Source organism: Spea bombifrons, chromosome 2, assembly GCF_027358695.1.
Source record: "Spea bombifrons isolate aSpeBom1 chromosome 2, aSpeBom1.2.pri, whole genome shotgun sequence".
Lineage (NCBI taxonomy): Eukaryota > Metazoa > Chordata > Amphibia > Anura > Pelobatidae > Spea > Spea bombifrons.
Genome location: NC_071088.1, coordinates 7380495 through 7396310, shown reverse-complemented (window position 1 = coordinate 7396310; position 15816 = coordinate 7380495). Strand labels below are relative to the sequence as shown.

At 39.2% G+C, this 15816-nt stretch overlaps 1 protein-coding gene across 1 annotated transcript; it reads left to right on the top strand.

Moving 5' to 3' along the window:
• The first annotated feature begins 996 nt into the window (after positions 1 to 996).
• Positions 997 to 11540, top strand: ETS2 (ETS proto-oncogene 2, transcription factor). Its single transcript, XM_053455921.1, has 10 exons — positions 997 to 1179; positions 6168 to 6244; positions 7913 to 8024; positions 8488 to 8607; positions 9191 to 9391; positions 9578 to 9664; positions 9812 to 10036; positions 10120 to 10383; positions 10630 to 10748; positions 10958 to 11540. Exons 2-10 carry the CDS (start codon positions 6173 to 6175, stop codon positions 11171 to 11173), a joined length of 1416 nt encoding a protein of 471 aa, XP_053311896.1. The 5' UTR covers positions 997 to 1179; positions 6168 to 6172; the 3' UTR covers positions 11174 to 11540.
• The last annotated feature ends 4276 nt before the right edge of the window (positions 11541 to 15816 follow it).

The window sequence follows — 15816 nt, the reverse complement described above, 5'->3', positions numbered from 1 at the left end:
CATGATGACTGGAGTGTCCCTTTAAACATCCCAAACGCCTAGTTAACCCAATATACCCGGCATTCTGCCCGCAGCAGAGCACTCAGACAATATTTGGGCAAGTTATCGTAAAATCACTCAATTGAAAGCTTTTACGACGCTCGCTCAATTTTTTCCACTGGACACGAACACATCCTTTCTCACGCGGTTTACGGAGGACACTCCATTCATCTATCCGACAGCGTTCCCGATATCTTCTCTCCAGTCCCTCTGCATCAATAATCACATCTTCCATTCTCAAACCCCATCCATGCATTATTTCCTCTCCCCGGCACACAGAGAGAGTATATGGGGTGAAAGACATTAACCGGGCTGGATTCCGATTGAGAAACCCAAATCTGCTCCATGTGATATTCTTAATATATTTGGGGGGGGGGGACCCTGCGGTGTTCTATGTATCCTGAAAATATATCCATACCTGTAAAGCCAGAACTAGACCAAAGTCATCAGGTTAAAAGAACCTCTTTGATTATTTATTTGGGGGGGGGGGCACATACTGTGATCACCATGCAGCAGCACCTTTATCTGCTGCACTCCCAACTTTTATGGCCCGCTCTGATGTATTGTTGTCCTGGTGCTAAACGAACCAGCGATTTCCATTGTAGATGCGGGGGGGGGGGGGTATTAGAGTGCGGCTGTCCAGGTGTTATCATCGGGAGCACTTTATGTGTTCTGTCACCTTGTAAACCGGGTGAGAACCCCGCAGTGAGCTCCTTGTGAGATCCCCGCTGCTCAGCGCTGATTGCACTGATACCCCCTCCAGGAGGCTTTAACACCTTGAGAGATTCGGGTAAATGAACCAGAGGAACGCGTGACCGTGTGAGTGCCTTACCTACTAGGTTCGGGGGGGGCAGGGCAGATCGAGGCTCCTCCCCCTCCTGAGACTACACTCCCGCCCCTTTCGGGACTGCTTTCCCAGCACGACTTCCCTCGTTGAGCAGATACACTCAGGCTGTGCGCGCGCGAGGACTATAGCCCACCGGCCGGCACCGAAGGAGTTACACGATCCTGCGATCTATTGGAATACAATCTCATTTCCCATTGGAGCTTCTGCGGAGTGGATCTGCCTGTTACAGGCAGTATTTGGTGTTGAAGGGGGGAGGATCCGCGTTGTGTTTGGAGAGGACACCGTCACAACAGGTAAGGATAAGTCCACGAAATGCTCTTATGTTAGAAGATCGGCTGGGGATCTAAGGGTTAACCTTTGCAGCCGCGCTGGCTTTTTAAATGGGCGCTTGGTGCTCCCCTTGTCAGCAATGTAGCGTTTAACCCCTTACGGATGGGTGTGTGTGGCTGTTGAGTGGACCACGAGTAAAAGGGTTTATTTAAGGCGAAACAGTGATATTTTGTAACTTTTCTATGCCGGGGGAGGGCTTCTGGTGCACATCTGTTTGGGGTTAATCATGTGCCCCGGGGCTGATCAGATACCCTGGGTGATGGGTCTCGGTAGCTTGTTTGTACAGCGCTCCGTGTTCAGTACCCCACACCCCACGCTGATCACAGCCGACCTTTCTCGCTTCTTCTGCGTGGGTGATCCCTACAATCATTTCTGACCCTCTCCCCCCTGTCTACTCTTCCATAAATCATTACATTATACTAAACTTTCATGCTATTCCCCCCCCATCAAAACCTCCAGAGCAAGCCAATCTCACCCTCATATTATTATTGGCCTCTGACTCCCATCATCCTCATCCAGATGAGCGTTTTGCAGAGGGTGATGGAGGCTGCTGCCTTTAATCCCATGAGATGTGCTGAAGTGGAATTGAATCACACGAATCACCCCATGCCTGGTCAGAATAACTTCTTCCTTGCTGTACATTGTGCGATTTACAATAGATTCTGGAATCTGTGAACATTCTATCATTTTTTTTTTGTCAATATTTCTCTATTGATTTTTAATTTATAGGGCATCTGCCTTTACATTCTTGTCATTAATTGGGGGGTGTGGGGGTGTTTCCTTACCTGCACTTCTATGTGATGACTAGAGTAGATGTATAACTGAATTTAATATATTAATAATATATAAATATATATATATATATATATATATATATTTTTTTTTTTCTCCTTTGCCTGCTCACCATGTATTCAGAAGGACATGTTTTAAGACTTCTTCTTACACGTGATATGTTTCGTGGACCTTGTAATACCTGTTCTGTGAATTCCTGCCACCCACATATTATTATTCTTATTAATTTTTTATTTTGGCCTTGGCGGCTTAGTCATGCCGTGTGGCCAGAGGTGGCATGTTTGTAGAATAAATGAATGGCTATCAAAGCTTCAGTTTACTGCAGGCGTGTGCTTATTTGGCTAAATCCTTGTCAATCCCCAAAGTTCCTAATTACATTTACAATACGCCGGCCCATCGTCTAAAAATAATTTACGTTAATGTGTTACGGCTATCGGAAGCCTGATGTATAGAAAGCCCATTGAGTATTAAGGACCAGAGGACTTATGGAATGGCCACGTTGGCTCTGAAGGGGTTAAGGTATAATGGGGAATCCATGTTTGTTTTTGTTGATGGAAACTGTATATCCTCTTTTATAAAGGAAAACCTAGACTGTTCACATTGTAACTGTTTCATATTGTACAGATCAAGCAGCCATCATCTAATACCAGAGGGTCGGAGGCTTAGATGGCATGTAAGGAAGTTTTATTTTAAAGGGAGGGTGGTAGATAAATGGAACAGTCTTCCAGCAGACGTGGTAGAGGGTAATACAGTAAGAGAATTTAAACATGTATGGGATAGACATATGGCTCCTGAATCTAAGACGAGACCAACGACTGATTATGGTTTACAGCAGGAGAAAAATTGGACAGCCCTTTGAATTTTTAAGGGAAAGGCAGAATTTGATTCAGTTGCTGGGCATGCGTAATGTTAATGTCAAATGAATTGGGTCTCTCCCTCCCCTGGGTTTTGAAAGTCAGGCAGATCAGACCCGTTCGGACCATCTAATCTGCTGTAAAGACCTTTTTAGTCAGTCATCGGCCTTGTCTTAGATTCAGGAGCCATATGCCTATCCCATGCATGTTTTCGTTCTCGCTGCATCACCCTCTACCACTTCTGCTGGGAAGCTGTCCCTTAATCTACTACCTTCTCAAATCAAAGGCAAAATACCCGGATTCATTTATTTTTGAATCTATGAATTCTTCTGGAGGTTGATAATATCAGCGGTGGTGTCTGTGGTTTTGACATTGGTATTGTGTTGATGCTGACAGTAGGCTAACATAATGCAGATGTCCTGGGGTTAGCCGAGGCTTTTCTGAATGTACAGGAAGCCTGAAAGACGCTTCCACATTTACTGGGTATCGCTGCAAATTTCCATTTAAATAGCTAGTTTTACCTGGAACTTTACAAATCAAAGGCGACGTTTGCCATTCGGTGCTACTAGGAGCCTCCGTTATTCATTCGCAGTAGCCTCATCTGAGCTTACGCTCCATTCCCGCACCTTAAAGTTACTAATGTGCATTATAATCGCAATCATACTTTAAACAATCAATACTCTTGCATATGAACGGCATCTCATTGTACATAATATCTGAGGATACCAGGTTTAGTTTCTTTTGTAGAATGCGTTTTAGGCTATTTATGACAGTGAAAACACTGAAAATATGCAAAAAAGGTGTTCTTGCATTTTCTGTTGAAATGTAAATTTACGCTGAAGTTAAAAGGTGTGATTTTTATTGTTTGGCTTAAAATGTTGTGCTCTGTACTGTGGTCAACCATCTAAAGAGAAGAGGGTGGGGGAGGGGAGTTGAAAAAAATATTCATTATCAATGAAACCATTGGATAAATAAATACATGTCCAATATTGTACAAATATTATCATTATTAGCCAAAACAGCCTTACCGACTAGTGACCAGGCCACAAATCTGACCAAAATGTCTCAAAAGCTTGTAATTTAATTTAAAAAAAAAAAAACCTATCTATCTAATTTTTTGTGGTATTTTAGTATGAAGCTCTAAAACGAGAGTCTTGTCTAGTTTTGTGTATTTACTCCCAGAGTAAATACATTAATATTCCTATCTGCGTGCTAGCGTAAGCGTGTCGGTGGAATGCAGGCCGTGTTGTGTGTTCTCCGTGGGTCACGTGGCAATAAGGTGTGGTGGCTGTTTGTCTGCCGTCTGACCTCAATACACACAGGTGTGAGTCTGGTTTCATCACTCTGTGCAAAGTCCTTAATCTCCGTATAGCTCAGGTTACCAAACAGGACTTGAGCAACGCCGCATCCATCCCGCCTGTGGCGCTGCCCGTGTGTTTTGATTGTTCCGCCAGCAAAACCTAAAATCAAAAGCCTGTTTGGCCTCCTAAATCTGTGTATCTGGACGAGTTGTGCTTATTTTGTTCTTTTTGGTGACATTGGATATTTTATTTATATATATCTCGCCATCTTAGTCTGTAGCGATGTACAATCCCTTAGAATTTTCCTGGGCACGCTTAGAATGACACGGCCCATGTTTGAAAAGGAAAGCGGTTCTGTGTTAGCCATAAAAATAACCGGGAGCGAGTCCCGATGAGACTTTTTGTCAAAATGCACAACCAGACTGGTGTTACCGGCTAACGTTCCCTCCAACTTAAACTCGCACCGTCTTCGTTGAATTGTTTTGGGCTCTTGGCTCATTTATTGTCTCCGCTCTCCCGTGAGTGTGTGTTATAGTGTGTTATAGTGTGTTATAGTGTGTTATAGTGTGTTACGGTATTACCTGGATTCGTTTTTTTGCATTTTCTAGGCAAACTTATTACATAAAAAGGATTAGTTGGCACTACTCATGATGTCAGAATAGGTGGAAGTATCCTGACAGGAATGCCAAAAACAAAAAAACAAAAAAAATTCTAGTTGCCAAGTGCGATGGGAGTCCCTGCAAATTTTTGGAATTAAAAGATTTAAGAAAGTTGTATCTAGAACCAGAAAAGGGATTTTTAAAATAGGTTCTCGTATTGTGGGAATCTATTTTACCGGCACGGAAAGGGTTAAATGCTATTGAGTTTGGGGGGTTTTTTTTACGTTAACCTTGTTTTTTTTTGCTTACCAAAAGGCCCTAAGCTTGTTACTGAGCAACAGCCCACTTTAAGGCTTCTGTCAATGGAGACGTTAACCGCTCGTGTGTGAGGCCTGTGCTTTCCTAGTATGGGGGCATAAGGGTTAATTTGTGTTGCCTTGCAGTAAATGCAATAAGGATTTTTTTTATGTAATTACTGAGGACTCTTTACAGCCCTGGTTTCCTGACCCCCGAGGCACAGGGCATCCTCAGAGGGCAAGCTGCCCCTTCCTAGGGATGTTTTTTGTAGCTGTATTTGGCCTAACACCCCCAATCCCTTTTGATACACACACATATATATATATATATATATATATATATATATATATATATATATATATATATATATATATATATATATATATATATATATACATATATATATATACATACATACACACACACACACACACACACACACACACACACACACAATTTTGGCTCCATTATAACTTCTAAAATTCTGCTTTGCCATGAAATCCACAAATTCTCTTCCTGCGTCTGGTTTTGCTCATGCTATTGTAAGGAACAAATAACTTCTCAACAAATTGACTGCTATGCTAATTATCCTTCCTGGGGATGATGGGTGTCAGCTGTGGCTATATAGCGGCCTGTTTCTGCATATCCGCATCTGTCGCTTTCATAAATGTGAGTTTGAAACGTAATAAGGTTGTTTAGGAATCGAGTCTCGCCCGTTCCCCGCGTCCGTCCGTCTGTCCAGGGAATCTTATTTCCGTAACAAAACCTGAAAGCTATAACACCGCACGTTGAATGCTGCGGGCCGTACATCGCCTCGTGAAACCGTATGTGTAAATATTGGCCCGGGAACAGGTATCTGACAGCAGAGCTGTGTTTATGGCCTAAATGACATCAAAGGACGGTCCCGGCCCTCTGGCGGGCCGCTTTTCACATGCGCGGGGTGGAATGAGTCATGTGCTGAGAAATTGTACAAATTACCCCCCTTCCCCACCCCCTGCAAAGTTAAAGGCACATTCCTGTGGGAATGCATATGTATTGAAAACATCCTATACACCCCAGGGGAGGAAAAAAAAGAATGTTTTAACTAATTGTACTTTGTCTTTTTCAGAAATAATGACAGAATTTGGCATCAGAAACATGGACCAAGTTGCACCGGTTTATAACATGCACAGAGGAATGCTTAAGGTAATATTCCCATCTGCTACTCTTATTTATATATTTATAAATATATATATATATATATATATATATATATATATATATATATATATATATATATATATATATATATATATATATATATATATATATATATATATATATATATATATATATATATATATATATATTTTTTTTTTTTTTTTTTTTCTTGTCTGGCAAGATTTACATTAAAAAAAAAAAAAATTTGAATTGTAATATATTTCATTTACATATCAAAATATGAGTATTGTGGTTTTTGGCTTTAAAGAGAATATTCACTCTAGTCGCTATTGTTTTGAGCTCTATGAATAAAAGAAAAAAACTGCATGTTATCACCAGACGCCTTCTTCACAATGATACCAATAGACTAAAAGAACAAAAATCCTAAATTGCTTTGATGAATAATACTTCCATACGTTAAAAAAGTTAGAATTTTGTTCTTGTCCTGGCAGACTGCAGAAAAAAAAAAATATATATTAATAATTGATGATATTACACATAGACCCACAAAGTATCCCAGATGACCTATCGTTTGCTCCAATCATCGTTGCTGCTGTATAGGTCAAATATGTGTTACAATAAGCGGTTAACAAATGCCCAGCTTTGATTGGTTAAAGCCATGCCTTTAACGATACAGAACTTTTCTCTAACTTTTGACGTGTGCGGTCACTTATGGGTTAAGAGGCTTAAATGGCACCCTTGTCTTTTTTAAAGAGCACTGACTTTCTGTACACAAAGGTTTTGTGTGATCCCTGGGTTTTTTTTTCCTGTGTTAGGCAAACACACTTCTGGCTTAAAACCGATTGTATAGCTTTGCAGGTCTCATTGTTCCTTATCACCGAATCTACCCCAAATATTTACACGCAGCCATTCAAAGGAGGGGGCACTGAGGTGGGACCACTGTGATGTTTGAGATAGCAGCTGAGTCACTTCTTTGTGTGTCTTAATTGCATGTGACTCTCGGCTAAGGTCTAGACATCAGGTTTCTGAATTATTTATGGCCTTCGTGTACTTTAAATCTGGAATTTTAACGTAATGTTGGTGTTAGTGTGTGTTAGTGTATGTGTGTGTTTTTGTTTTTATTTCTCCACAATGTTCTCCCTTGAGTTATCGGCAGCCTATGCTGACGGGAGTTATTCTATTTCCTTTCTAGGTGTGGCCGCCTTGAATTAATGATATAATAATGTGGTTGCATGTGCTTTATTTTTAGTAAGCCCCAATATAATTTATGGCTAATGAATGGTGCCGTGTTCACCTGCCCTTAACGAGTCCCACACAGTGTGATCCGTGCAGCAGGAATGCATTAAACCCGCATCTCTCTACATAAATCGCTGGGGTGTCGTCGTAAAAGTAATCGCCTCCGACATGATTTTCTTTTTGTGAGGAAGTTTTAATTATAGTCTTGTGGAAACGTCTTTTATTTGTGTCGGAATCCACGTTTACTGCGACGGGTCCATTTTCTGTGTATATAATAGGGAAAAAAACTGATATTCTTCCTAATTTTATCCCACGCTTGCACCGTGAAAATATAATGGATAACTTTTTTATTTTTTTTTCTTTAAATATTTTTTTTTAAATAACGGTGTTTTTTGTTCAACGTTTTTAAAAATGATCAATAAAATCTGACTTTTTTCTGACTTTCCACTCTTCTAGCGCCAGTTGGCTTTTGACAATGTAAACCTTTCTGCCTCGGTCTACACTGGGTTATTTTCCGCGTATGAAGATGAACAGGCTGTACCCACAGGGCTGGACTCTCTACCCCATGGTAAATGGTGTTTTTTATTTTTATTTATTTTATTTTTTTCTGCTGACCGCTTATTGTTACTAGTATTTTCTTGAAATAATTATGGATATTTATGTGAACTCCCCGTACACGTGATTGCGACGTTAATAGCTGATAAAGACTTGGATATCGACCACCGTCATTTTGGACTAACGAGTATTAAAAAAACCCCATCTTCAATAACCTATTGTTGCATATAAATGCTGCCCCCAACACCGGGGTACTTTGTAGGCATGCCAAATAACTGGAAGGAGATCCTAATCCCTCCCCATCCTTCCAATTTATACATCCTACAATATATAGAAACAGTTGTTCTCTGCGCATGTGCCATGGCCACCTTATGGACTATCTGATCCAAGCCTCCAAGGCCAATGCATACTTGTAGCCCCAAGCACCGGTGTCCACCTTATTTCTGACTCCCGCTATCCTATGATTGTGTTTTCAGATTCCAACAGCTGTGAGTTTCCGCTTCTAACGCCGTGCAGCAAAGCCGTGATGAGCCAGGCGTTGAAAGCCACTTTTAACGGATTCAAGAAGGAGCAGCGGAGACTAGGAATTCCCACCAGTAAGTCCGTTTTAAATTCACTCTGATTTAAATATGTACGCTGGCGGTAGTAGTGGAACGGATGAAACCAATCACGAGTCCTCATCACTCCGGTGGCAATACATTTTTTTATTTTTTATTTTTTTTATTATTATTTATTTTTTTTAATTTTTTTTTAAAAAAATAATAATTTACAAAAGTCTAATTTACAGTAGAACAGAAATGGACACTTATGACATTCCAGAAGCTGTAGGCAGCTTCACTATGAATTAATTTAGACTTAAAACAAAACGTTAAAAGGGACTTTTCATTTATGAAACTTTCCCGAACGTTAGTCACCCGAAATGCATTCTATAAAGAACAAGAAGCTATTTTGTTTCGGCATTACTTATCTAATGTGTAACTTTTTGGCTGTATAATAAGAACGCCGGAAAAAAGGACTACAGATTGAGGCTTGTTGTAGGATTATGGGAATAGAAGTATTCATGGTGGTTTTTCGTTTTTTGCTTGGGATAGTTCTCTTCGATCAAGGGCTGGCTTCAGATGCATTATTCACTTTTGGTGTTTATGAAATGATAATCTGTAAGTGTTCTGTTCTATGTAGATCCATGGCTTTGGAATCAAAACCAAGTGTGTCAGTGGCTGATGTGGGCCGTTAAGGAGTTCTCTTTGGAGAACGTCAATTTTCAGAAGTTTGTCATGACTGGCGGGAACTTGTGCAATCTTGGAAAAGAACAGTTTCTAGAATTGGCTCCAGATTTCGTGGGTGATATTCTATGGGAACATCTGGATCAGATGATGAAAGGTAATTTTGGATTTGGAAAGCCGGAGCAATTACATTAAGGAATGGCACGAATCTTTACCATACTTGTTCCCGATAATATGAATTAAAGATATAGATATATACTCCCTGCCGGAATGCAATTTTTTTTTTTTTTTTTTTTTTTTTTTTTTTTTTTACATGCCAATGTGTTTTTATCTTATTTTATAGAGCATCAAGAAAAGGTACACGACCATTATTCTGACAACTCCCAAAACAGTTCTTTTTCTCAATGGATAAACACCACAGACTCTCTATGTAAGTAGCTGTTGTTGTATTTCGTTTCCTGATTTCTCCTTTCAGATATTGTAAATTTTGTCCCATGGAAATCGAGCGCCTTTTGGGTTAGAAAATGGAATTTTGAAATTGAGCTATGGGGTCTGACATTGCCATCTTCTCTTCTAGATTTCAATTTAGATCCTTTGCAATATGGATCACAGGTGAACAGCTACCCCAAAGCAACGATGTACAATGAAATGTGCCAGGCGTCTACTGGACCAAATATTCCCAATGCCAAGCAGGAGTTCCAGCCATACCCTTGCTTAAAGTCCATGGGAGCAAACTATGCCTCTGTTAACCATGACTTCCGAAACAACGGCCTCAATGTTCTCTTGAACTCATTAAATTCTGGTAGGTTGCTGCTTTTTTTTTTTTTTTTTGTAAACTTATTTTATTCTATGAGAAAAACTAACATCTCGCTTATTATTCTCTAGGAAAATCCATTGACCACGATTCAACAGACAGCGGTGCGGAGAGCTTTGAAAGCACCGATTCCTTGCTGCAGTCTTGGACCAGCCAGTCGTCGCTGGTAGACATGCAACGCGTGCCTTCTTACGACAGCTTTGAAGAAGACGGCAGCCAGGCGTTCTGTGTTAATAAGCCGACCATGTCCTTCAAAGATTACATTCAAGACAGAAACGAGCCAATGGAACAGGGGAAACCAGTTATACCGGCAGCTGTTCTCGCTGGCTTTACAGGTGAGATATGGGAACATTTCTATACGTAGTAGTCATCATTTCTTCTCTCCACCCACTCACTTATCTTTAAGACATTCAAAGATCTAACGAATGGTATTTATATTCCAGTTTTACCGTAAACCCCCTATTAACAATACAATAAACATCAATTTTACTCTGTCTTGAAGTTGAGTTTGAATATATATTAAAAAAATATATTTTTTTTTCAATTTTTAATAAGTAACCTTCTGTCCTTTGTTTTTATAGGCAGCGGACCTATTCAGCTATGGCAGTTTTTACTGGAATTATTAACGGATAAGTCCTGTCAACCATTTATCAGCTGGACGGGCGATGGATGGGAGTTTAAACTTACTGACCCTGATGAGGTATGCATATAATCAATTATTCCCTTTTTGGCCACTGCATAGAGATTTTAACACCAACAATTAAAAGCTCAGATTATCTAATGTGCCATAAAAAGTCACATTTGCCAATATTGGCCATTTGTTCGTTTTTTTTTTTATTATTATTTATTTATTTTTACATCTTTTTATTTTTTTATTTTTTTTAACTTGCCTGTTTTATGATTTTCCAGGTTGCCCGTCGTTGGGGTAAAAGGAAAAATAAACCCAAAATGAACTACGAGAAGCTGAGCCGTGGACTGAGATATTACTACGATAAGAACATTATCCACAAAACCTCCGGCAAGAGATACGTGTACCGGTTCGTGTGTGACCTTCACAATCTTCTGGGCTACACAGCAGAGGATCTACATGCCATGCTTGGTGTGCAACCAGACAACGATGAATGAGACTCGTTATGAGCCAAACATTTTATGTGAAAGAAATGCACAACTGTACTGTGAAAATGGCCACGTTTGGCCAGTGTTGATGGGCCATTCGTGACCTCCAACCTCTTTTGAGGCGTCCGAAGTCGCGTGAACAGGACGCACATCTTATTTTCCAGAGGAACTTTCTTCTCTTGTCCTGCCGCCCGGTGTTGGGGCTCGATGGAAGTCTTTAGTTGGAACACAGTCCTAACTTCAAGATAATTGCACATATTAGAAGGACTGCATGGTTATTAAACAAAAAAAAGGGAACAATTGTGTCTTTGCTTAACCAAAGAAAAGTTAGTTAAGGTGGAAGCAAAATAAGATAAGCAATTCTGTTTTCTTAGAATTCTGTAGACCGTTCGTTTTTCTAAAGAGGAATTCTGGGGCAAAGTTCTAAAACAACTGTAGCGGGGACCAATCGGATCCCCCAAATAATGAAACTCTTTGACTGTCCCAGGTATACATAGGACACATTATAAATTATAAAGGAAGGTCGGGAGCGAGGTGCCGTTTGCTGTATTTTCTGTGACCTCATAGAAAGTTATTGAGCTGACCTTTTGCTACCCCCCCCCAAAGGTGTTTTAATTAGGACTGCACTTTTCTTGTTTTGTATGCACAATTTTTTTAAAAATTTTTTTTTAAATGGAAAATAAGTTGGGCTTCTAACTTTAATCTAATCATTTCAAGTTGTAAATAAATCATTGGGATTTTTGTTTTTCCATATTTAATTATTTTATTCCATAAGGGATGTGTACATTTTGTATATATTTCTAAATGCTAATGTTTTGGCCATTAGGTGCTCCGTCTTGTAGCCCTTAATATTTAAAGTTATACCATGTCTCAGGGTGTGAAAGTTAATGAATAGAACATGACTTGGTTAATGAAAATTATCAAAAAAAAATGTATTTTTTTTTTTTTTAGATTTTCATTAACCAAGTCATCTAAAAAAAATAAAAAAAAAGTGAAAAAAAAAATGCATTTTTAAGAGCAATTCCCCTCTTGGACAGAATTTGTTTAGAATATCTCACATCTTCGTACACTTTTATTTTTTTTTTATTTTTTTTGCAAGGATGTGTATATAGTCTGGTTCAAAAATGTTTTTTTTTTTTTTTTATTATTATTATTGCAGTTTTGATTTTTATATAGACTTTGTAATTTTTAAATATAAACCTCCTCTGCATGGTCTAGGAGGAATGTCTGTAGCAGCTATTTTAACTGCAAAAATGGTGTTTGAAATTTTTTATTTTGTTTCAAGAAAGTGCCTTGTACATTTTAAGCCTATATTTCTGTATAAAGTAAATGAGTTCATATTCTAAACAAATGAATCAAATTTATGATTAAAATATCTTCTGACCAAAGCAAATCTAGTGTTTTTTTTTTATTTAATTTTTTTGAATTGTTTTCTTGTTAAATTTATAGTGCATGTGTTTAACTTTCTGGACTATACATCGAGCAGTAGTTTTATATACGTTCCTGTCTAACTTCAGACACGATATGTAGATCTCTTAACTGTTTGCAGCCCCGTTGCAGAGAGGCACCAATTACCTGAAACATGGCTAGTATAATTTTGGAAGAATCGGCACTTGGGTTAAATGGAACTTGCAGCAGCGAAAGGTAGAGGTCACAAGATGAAGTATAGACCTAGATGTAATGGTCCGTGGACGCTGCATGCACATTGAGGAAGAGTAATAGTAGGAGTTGTCTTCATCAAGTCTGATATTTGGGTTCTGCTGTGGTTATCAAAGATTGGCAGCCCCGCCACATTGTATCCATACAGAGGAGCGTGTGTGGTGCCAAACATTTTAGATTGATATACTGCTCATCGACGAAAGCATGACACATTAGACCGAATAAAAGGTAGTCATCGTACCATAAAAGGGGTTTCGGCTTACGAACTTTTGGATATGCTCGCGAAATGTGACCGGTGTGCCCCATAACATCATGAGCATACCTGGGAACGCTCCGGGTTTGCCCACAGTCTGACCACTGCGTCCACGTTCCTCTGCATTGCCAGTTTCTTAGCGTTTCTTCAATAGAGCTTGGCTATCTGTAAACCCTTGTCTGCCTTGTGTGTTGTTGCTGTGCTCAGTCTTGCCACGCTGTATGACTTTTCACATTAAACTGTCTTCAGCAACCTCACCTTTTATTCCTCCTACACAGTTTGTTTCGGTTAATGATTGTCTTTCAACCTACATATTAAATTGGTGATCATTATCACCCGTTAGGTGGATGATTAAACAATTAAACCAAACTATATATGCCTACAAAATCCCTGACATTGTGCGAGTCTACCTAGAAAAAGTGATGTTTTGAAGTCAGTGTGATTACACCTAATATTGTTTTGATTTAGGTTTTTCTTCTCTTCACTCGCTTTACGTTTTCTTAAATGATAAAAATAAACTATTAACATGTAAATTTTTTCCAAAACCTGCCTAAAACCTCTAACAGTGCTGTATACCAATATTGTGTAATTCTCTCTATATTAAATGTATCGTACACCCAAGCTGTTCCATAGTGTGCCATTGGCACAGAAGAGTCCACATAGGGTTCAATGGAAGCGTGGCTCCAATGGCTTGGGGGTGCATCCCCAACGCCTCTGCTCATCATCTCCTAGACCCAAAGACGTTGCCTGCCGTCTAAGTGAAATACCACCAGTTCCTATGAAAAAAATTCACTGTTATATGAGGGCCATCCGAAACTAGACTTTTTTTGGAATCTCAAATCCTAAATCAATCTCCCATGAAAACTATACCCCTGTACCTAATAGTTTAATTAAAAATTGAACTCCGTGTTTTAGAAAGATCAAATGCAACAGAGTTTTTGCTCCAACTATCTTGTGATCTAGCATCCCGTGGCTTATTAAATTATCGTTAAACTTATTTTGCTTCGTTTCATTGGAATTGCTGACGTACCGTAGTAGTCCGGAGCACAGTAGGAAGTTACTGAAATATCAAGAAAATGAAATACACTCAATAAAAGAATCACTATGAAACTCAAAATTATTTCTAGAATTACATATTTATTTCTCAGATTTAAGAAAAAAGCATCAAAAGCAAGATTCCCGTCTTTGCAAATTTATTATTATGCGGAATATACATGTGTCTGGGATATAGAGCCTCTAGTCTTCCAGTAGCTGTAACTCCAATGCTGGGAACGCTCTCTTCTAATGATTTTTTTTAGGGCCGTTTCATTAAATATTAGTATAATTTAAAGTGGCACATTCTTTATTTTCCTGAAAAGGCATGGTTTAGTTAAAAAATCCATTCCAGCCCTATTTTCATGTTGAATTAATGTTTAATGTGGATTTTGTATTGACTCCAATGCCTTCCGAGTTAGAAAAATAGACTTATGTCTGATTTAACTCCTCCCCCCAGCTGCCTCTACTGAAACCAGGAAGCATTTGTATGTACACTTCTTGCACATGCTCAGTAGCAGGGGCAGGCTAGCGGCCTCCTGATGACATAAGTGCGGCTGATGGCTAGATATGCCCTGCTGCACTTTTTGTTTTTATTCTTACGTTTCGCGTGGCCAGGCATATCCAGCCAGAGGTCCCACACTGTAGGGTGAGAATGTGGCAAGGTTGGCCAGCAGCCATCCAGGCATTTACCCGCCGTGCCAGCTGGCCAGTCCCGGCCTTTTTCAGTAGCATTTCATTCCAGTTAATACTAGCTGAACACTACTGCCCACACCTGTAGTTATAAGTGTCTTTTTCTTTTTTACCCCAGCCTGTTCCCCAAGCTCTTTTTCCCATTTCACTTTCCTATTTTCCTCCGTTTCTCTCCCCCCCCACACACATTTTTTCTCCCCTAGCATCCTGCCAACCAATTTTCTTTATTTTCACATTTTTGCATATACCATTTAACCAAAAGTATGTGGAGACCCTTTCAGTCTATGTCATTGTAGGTATATTGTATTAAATAAACGACAATCTCACATCTAAATAAGGGAAAATGAATGCATAAACCAGAGCTACACTCTTACCCAAAATCTGAATATCTAAGCTCAGATTAAAGAACTTCTCCTCTTGTCAACATTGTACAGTACAGCCTTTCTGGAAGATTTAGACTCTTATGAGGTCATCTTCCAGCTCTGCTTCATCGTTGACTAATGTTTGGAACCACTTTATTGTCTAAGGGCTCCACATTTTCTATGTATCGTTTTCATTAGGGATGATTCAATGGATTGTACACTTTTTTTGAAATACTTATCTTGAAACATTGTTTCAGTGATGTCGAGGACCATTTTATTATTATTAGGACTTCACATTTTCTTTATATTCAGTTTGTTAGTTTTAAGGGTTTAGAATGTCTTCAGTCTTCCATATCTTCCTGCAATTCTATTGGTTGAAAGATACTGACGGTCTCAAACAAAATCGGGCTTGAGAGTTTCCAAACCGTGACAATTGTACAAATACTTTATTTTGCGCGAAACGGTCATGACTATAAGCCAGACATTTCACAGACTTTTTACATTGTTTAGAATCTGGGCTTCACATTTGTTGGGCTATCATGGGTGCGATCATATGTTGGACTATCATGGGTGCGATCATATGTTGGACTTCAGTCATATCCAATTTGAAGATGGGACTTCTAAGGTCTTCAAAGCTTATATGACATTAAGTC